The sequence below is a fragment of the Bidens hawaiensis genome, unplaced genomic scaffold, assembly GCF_021521415.1.
Source record: "Bidens hawaiensis isolate Kalapana, Puna unplaced genomic scaffold, B.hawaiensis_p1.1 tig00018778_1, whole genome shotgun sequence".
NCBI lineage: Eukaryota > Viridiplantae > Streptophyta > Magnoliopsida > Asterales > Asteraceae > Bidens > Bidens hawaiensis.
The window spans coordinates 379,969-387,212 of NW_027492852.1; the positions used below are offsets into that span (position 1 = coordinate 379,969).

General features: G+C 32.5%; 1 protein-coding gene and 1 long non-coding RNA gene across 2 annotated transcripts; both read left to right on the plus strand.

The window, feature by feature from the left end:
* Positions 1-2,324: 2,324 nt before the first annotated feature.
* LOC143557022 (uncharacterized) lies at positions 2,325-3,966 on the plus strand. The gene is made up of 3 exons (XR_013139495.1): positions 2,325-2,452; positions 3,589-3,732; positions 3,835-3,966. It is a non-coding gene; the product is annotated as an uncharacterized LOC143557022 (long non-coding RNA).
* A 656-nt stretch (positions 3,967-4,622) lies between these two features.
* LOC143557021 (uncharacterized) lies at positions 4,623-5,790 on the plus strand. The gene is made up of 2 exons (XM_077046192.1): positions 4,623-4,676; positions 5,415-5,790. Exons 1-2 carry the CDS (start codon positions 4,638-4,640, stop codon positions 5,763-5,765), a joined length of 390 nt encoding a protein of 129 aa, XP_076902307.1. The 5' UTR covers positions 4,623-4,637; the 3' UTR covers positions 5,766-5,790.
* Positions 5,791-7,244: the final 1,454 nt, after the last annotated feature.

The following is a 7,244-nucleotide window of genomic DNA, read 5'->3' on the forward strand; positions in this document are numbered from 1 at the left end:
AAATAAAACCCATGTGTAGCTATCATTATTTAAATAGAACTCACATAATACACTCTAATTGATTTAATCATTTAACCAATTTTCATAACTCAAAAATTATAAAAGTCATCCCTAACATCCGACTTAAAATGGCTGAATCTTTCATATAAGTTATCTCTAATTGGTTTAATTATCTAACCTAATTTTCATAACTCGAAAATTACGTCCAACAATAGATATCTATTAAAGAATCATATATGTAACGCTTGAGGACCAAACATATCAATGTATGGTTACATTTTATCATGGATGATATTTAGCTCAAAGATGGAAACTGAGACACTTGAGTTGCAAACATACATATGTCCAAACAAACAACCAAATAGCAAACTTGTGTAAGTGAAACCAATTATAAAATTGCACACCTGCCTAAAACAATCAAATTGCAAAAATAACTAATTAAGCCACTTGTCAAATTGTAGTTGTTCTGGTCTAATTACATGAGGGTGATGATTAAGGCTTCAGATTTTATGATCTCAAGTTCAAAACTTGACTCAAGTGAGTTTTCTGTTTCCTACAGTGATGTGTTTTCTCCTTCATGTTGTTCTTGAGTGAATCATGCATGTAGCGTCAAAATCAGTATATACTATAGACGGTTGGCATTCCACCTTAAAAGACTTACTCGGGTATTGGGATAGTTTCAAATGCTATTAAAAAAAACCACTTGTCAAATTGCATAGATGCATAAACTAAATTCACATCGATAATAAATGTCCAACATAAATATCTACATGGGAGCGTTGACCATGGGCAATCCAGTTGACAGTGAATGTGAATCGGTGAGCGTTAGAACTTAGAATAGATGAGGGCCTGACTATAGATAAAGGGCTAAAGGCTTCTGGCCCTAAATGATTATTCGGCTTTAGCCCGATATCAGAAACCAATATGAGCCCATTTAAGCTTACACACATTTTATGTTTTTAACATTTACGAAAGAGAACACCTCATGACAAACCATGATACTATTGGGTCAAATGCTAAAAAAATATCAACACACGTTTTATATTGATAGAAAGTCATAAAAACGAATATTAGCAATAGTTCCGATAACTAGGGGTGTTAAAAAAAACTAAAAACAAAAAATAACCGAAAACCAAACGGTATCGATAACCAAAATAACCGATCCGACTAGCAAATTTGGTTCTTGGTTCGGTTAATAAATGAATCCGAATTGGGAATTGGTTTTTGGATTGGATAAGGGATACTTAAATTTTTGAATTCGGTTTATTTAGATAACCGAATTATCCGAATTTAACCATTGTATACGATTAAGTTTGGAGTCATTTACCCATACAGTATTTAAAGGAGAATGCATTAAGATCTTTTCCACTTCATAAACCTTCTTTTACAAGCATTTGGACATGGTATCATTCCATTTGTATGCACGGGTTAAAGTCTATATCTAAAACTGAAATGGCAAAGGGCCACCGTTATAAGGAGCCCTTAAACGCCTTCAAGTTATCTCCAGTTCTGAAAAAAACCCATTCCTCTGAAAGCTCACTGGTGGTAAAATCTGGACGCCCTCAAGATCACAATGAAGATCATAAAGATCCCAGTCTTCCTTCATTTAGCCACCCATGCCCTTCCAAAAAAGTTGTCTGTGAGGATCGAACATCGAAAAACCTACACTTCCTACTGCTACACCACATTGAAAAGGACAACAATACAAATATTATACACTCAAAATTTAATTGCAGGAAAAAATAAAACGTGACATAAAAATAAAGAAACCAATAAAATAATAAATCTTAAATCTTAAATATATATAAACGAAACCTTTAAAAGCTCTTTAGTTGTTTCTTAAATTTTCTAAAGATTGTTTTAATTGTAAATGGAGACTTTTCATGCATTTGACCGAACTCACAGGTATGTGTTTCACCAAACCCAGCTAGCCTTTAAACGAGTTATAACATTTCATTAACTTAAAAATCGATCTCACCAAATATTTCATCTGGAATTCCTATAAAATAGGGATATACAAAAAATTAATATCCGATTTTTAAAAAAAATATATGTTATTTACGATTAAGAAACAATTTTATAGTACAAAAACAAACGGATCATGGGTCTTACCAAATCCAAATAACTTTTACACCGTGTAAAATAAAAATTCAAAAAATATATTAATATTAGAAAGCTAATATTAATAGAAACTTAAAAAAGTGGATACAGGGGACAGACTAAATAATTCTAAACAGTAGAACAAAAAAGGTAATAAATAAATAATATTTGGTGTAAAATCCATATAAACCCTAAATTCCAAAATAATAATAATAGAAGGAAGGAATCAATGGGAAGCAGAGGTGACGTGAGATACAGAAACCCATGTCTGACAATGCATCAGCCATGGGCTTCTCTGCTTGTTTACGGAATCAAACGTATTGAAGGTCGATTTGGCCTTCACCACTTACTGGTACTTTAGAATATATTGATTCATACTATTTCTATTCTATTGTAATAATAATAATAATAATAATAATAATAATAATAATAATAATAATGTTGTTTTGTTTTGGAACCTGTGTTAAAATTAGAGGTGTGTACGGTTCGGTTAAAAACGGTATCTTTTTCGGTTTCCGTGTGGTTCGGTTTTGGGCTGAAACGGAACCAAAAATAGAAACTCCTGTTTTTGAATTTTGAAAACGGTTTGCTTCGGTACGGTTTGGGTCGGTTTTGGGCTAAAATTGAACTGAAAAACAAAAGATTTGGTTTTTGAATTTTTGAAAATCGCTTGGTTAGGGTTTGGTTCGGTTTCAGTTTGGGCTGAAACTAAACCAAAAACCGAAACGGTTTTTGATTCTTGAAAATCTTTCGGTTTCGGGCTAAAACTGAAGCTTTGGTTTTTAAATTTTTAAAACCTTCGGTTTCGGTTTTTTGGGTTTGGGCTAAAACCGAATCCGAAATCGAAACTTTGGTTTTTGAATTTTTGAAAACCGTTCGGTTTTGGTTTGGGTTTTTCCGAATTTTTGCCATATGAGCTTGAAAATTTGGGTCTAAAAGAGTTTGACCCAAGATAATGCTTTTGGGCCGAATCATTTTGTTAATTAATAATTAATTGATTTTTATTTATATGGGCTAAGATATTTGACTTACGTATTTATTAAATTCTTATGAGTTACTTAAAATAAAAGATGAAAATTTATAAATTTGGTTCGGTTCAGTTTCTTTCTTTTTTGGTTTTTATCACATGCAAAACCACCTAAAGCGAACCGTAAGTTCGGTTTTTGCAAAAAACATACAACCAAACCGTCAGTTTTTTTGCTTCTGCTCGGTTTTTCAATTTCACGCACACCCTATGAGTTCGTTACTTAGTCTGTTAGATAAAGATGCAATTTCGAGATTCCAATACTAAACTTGTTGATTTTAAAGTGTATATATTGCATTCTTAAATCACATTAAATCTTGTTGTTAATACTAAATACCGCCAATATTATTTATAATAAAATTTTGCTTAGGTGATGCAAAACATACCTACAAACTGTCATAACTAACTGTTAGTCTGTTACTATTAAATGCTCTTATTTTTTTGTTTGTGTAAACATTTCAAAGGTCGGCTTTGGATTCATGCTGCTGGTAAGATCCCGGATCCTGAAACAATCAAAGCAATGGAGGATTTCTACAAACAAATATACGCGTTAGATGGAGTTACCGATCTCAAGTTCCCGGAACATTATCCGGTTTCAAGGCTGCTAGGTGATAGTTTGAATCTACTTTTTGCGCATTTAACTTAATTATTTTTATTTATTTATTTTTTGTAATTTTACTGAAACCACGCAAATTGTGTTGTTCACATAGGTTGTGTTGAAGTGGTCGGATGCGTTAAATGTGAAGAGCTTACATCATGGGAGGATGTTCCTCAAGGGGTATGCATCTGTACTCTGTAGTTGACTTTTTATAGTCAAATGATATAATTATTTCTCTTAAAACTAGGGGTGTCAACGAGTCTAGCCTGAGCTCAACTAGGGTCGAGCTCTTTTATAAAGCTTGAGCTTGGCTTGTAAGTTGTATTTTTAAGCTCAGGCTCAGCTCGTTTATTATTTATTAATTAATTAATTTATGTACATTTTCAATTATTTTTCTATATTTTGAGAAAAACCTTTAACGTGCCAAAGCTCCGTTTAAGCTCGTGTAGTACCTAAAACAAGCCAAATCTCGTCTTGAGCTAGGCTGTGTAGTGTGAAATTAATACATAGAAGTCCAAAAGAGGTAAAAGTTAAAAATACACAAGGCTCGAGCTCGGGTCCGATAACTTAACGGGCTTTATTGAGAGCCCGAACTCGAAAAAGCTCGGATAGTTTTGAGCTTTTTATTGACCGGAGCTTGAGTAGCTAGTGAGTAGCTTGGCTTGTTTACACCCCTACATAAAACCGAAATTGGCTACAATATACAATACCTTTTAGTTTAATTACATGAGCACCGATTTAATATTATTTGTGTTATACTTGCAGGTGAGGCTGGAGGGACAAACTGCTTTTTGTTGGCTATGCGAGAAACCACAGGTTTGCCTCTTACTCGTTTTTTAAACGCTAATTGTTATCATCGTTTTCAGTAACATGGAACTTGTTTAAATTTGTGCAAAATTGCTCGTACCATTCGAAATGCGTGGATACCAAGGAGTCTATAACTTGGAAAAAAGGGTAACAATAAAATTCTTGCCTGAATAATCTGATTTTCTTAGTTATTTTAACGTTTTAGTCCATATGGTTTGACCAAAAAAATCCTTTAAGTCCCAAAGTTAAAATTTGGCGTTTATTTATTGTGGTTTCATTCTCATTTGAAACGAGTAGGGGTGTGCATGCGTCGGTTATGTTCGGTTTTGGACTAAAACCGAACCAAAAACTTAAATGTCGGTTTTTTGAGTTTTTGAAAACTGTTTGGTTTTATCATTTGGGCTTGAAACTTAGTCGGAAAAAAAAGTTGAAATTGAACCTAGTTTTTTTGTTGGTTAATAATTAATTGATTATTATATTTACGGGCTTAAACATTTATGTTAAATTATAGAATAAGTCAATAAACTATTATAAACTACTTAAAATTTAGTATAAAAAACAAAAATCTATAAGTTCGGTTCGTTTTTTTTTTTCAGTTTTAGTTACATGCGAAACCGAAACCGAACAGAAAGTTCAGTTTTTCAAAAACATGAAACCAAGCTGTCGGTTTTTGTCCCGTTTCGGTTATTCTGGTTTGGTTTTTACAGTTTTTGATCGGTCTTTTCGGTTACACGCACACCCCTAGAAACGAGAATGAAACTAGAGTGACGGAAAAAGCCAGATTAACACTTTTAGACTAAAAGGGTTACTTCGCCAAACCATAGGGACCAAAACCGTAATTTACGATTATTATTAATTAATTTATTTATTTTGTTGTTGATATAGATTCTTGAAGGATCACTTAGAGGTCTATCTCCAGTTGAGCCACCTATGCAGATTAAGTTTCCACTGCCGGACCCACGAAACCCGTTATCTTTAAAGCCAGGGTCACTGACCCACGGCCTTAAAGACGGCCCAAACAAATCCAAACCGGAAGAGGGTTCATCACCAAACCTTGCAGCAGCCATAGCCGGTGCACGGGCTGCTGCAACACAGTTTTCAAAGAAAAACTATGGCCCGCCTACAACGGGATTCCAAGGTCAAGGATCAAGGACGAGTAACACAAGTTATTCAATGGAAGGCGGTCAAAGAGTAGGCACCAAGTATGAACCGTGCTGGCGTGTTAAGAATAGTTAAATGTGTAGCATGTGTTTTGTGTAAGGAATTTGATGTATTTTTTCGGTAGGTTTTGTAAAATTTGGTGATGATTATGTGTTAATGGGATGTTTAATTAAGAGAAATAATTAGAGTTAGAACAATGTTTTGAAAACCGAACCGGGTGGTTTAGTGGCCGAATCATTTTTTGAACCGATAGGTGTGGTTTAATAACATTGAGGGCGTGTTCGTTTCACATAATGGAATGAAATTGGAATTGGAATTTGCATAGGATTTGGAATTGAAAGGAATTGGATTTGGAATCTGAACATTCCAATAGGAATTCGAATTTGAAGGAATTGAAATCGAATTCCATTCTTGATGTGTTCGTTTGACAAATGAATTGGAATCGTTTTTTTTTAAACGAGGATAACGGCGGAAACATTTTTATTTTTTTTAGATTTTTTGTTTTTTATTTATATTTTGCGTTATGATTATTTTTATAATTATTTTTGAATTTTTTAAGGGGTTTTCTATTAAGATCAAAAAACCTCTCAACAAGATATTCAAAAATAATAATAAAAAATTCATAACTCAAAATATAAATCGAAAACAAAAAAAGTAAAAAAAACTAAAATGTTTTATTCATTATTCTCGTTAAAAAAAAGACAAACAAACAAATTCGAGAAAAGATTCCAACGAATTCACTTGAAATCCTCCACATTTTGGAAGGATTTAGAATCCCTTTATTTAAATGAATTTGAAGTAATTGAATTCCAATTCCAATTCCAGTTCCTTGACAACCGAACACAACAAAATGAAATTAAGATTCCAATTCTAAGGAAACGAACATGCCATGTCAAGGTATTTTAATTCCAATTCCTTTGAATTCCCACGAATTCTATGAAACGAACGCGCCCTATAAGAGTATTCTTCGGATTCTTTTTACCAATTTTAGGTGGGAAAAGTGACCTAAGAACCGACTCATTCAAAGTTCAGGTTGGTCGGGTTTGGGATACTTTAGGTCGGCTTGTTTGGTTTTCGAGTTTTGATGAAATATTATTAGAACTGTTTTTTCACAAAGTTATCATCAAAATTCAAACATTATATGATTATATGACAATGCTAGCTTTTGAACTCGTGTATTACACGAGATTTGTCAAATAAAAAAAATAAAAATAAAAAAATAAAGTCCACTATTTGAAATAAAGACATAAAATTAAAGGTAAAAAATGAAAAGAATCTCAAATTTACATTAATATGGAAAACATAGAGACAAATTAAATATTGATTATGTGATGGGTGTTTATGAAGTAAAAAAAAGAAGGAATTGACGGTTTCCAAAAAAAGTGAACAACTCGAATTTATAATTTTTCAGCAAAAAATATGAATTGTATGACTCCAATTTTTTTAAGTATAATTAATCATGGTTTTATGTTTAAAGTTCTTTGAGAATGGTTATGTGTAGAATATTAAATTTAAGATTCAAAATTAATTAATCAAATAATTGTAAATTTAAAT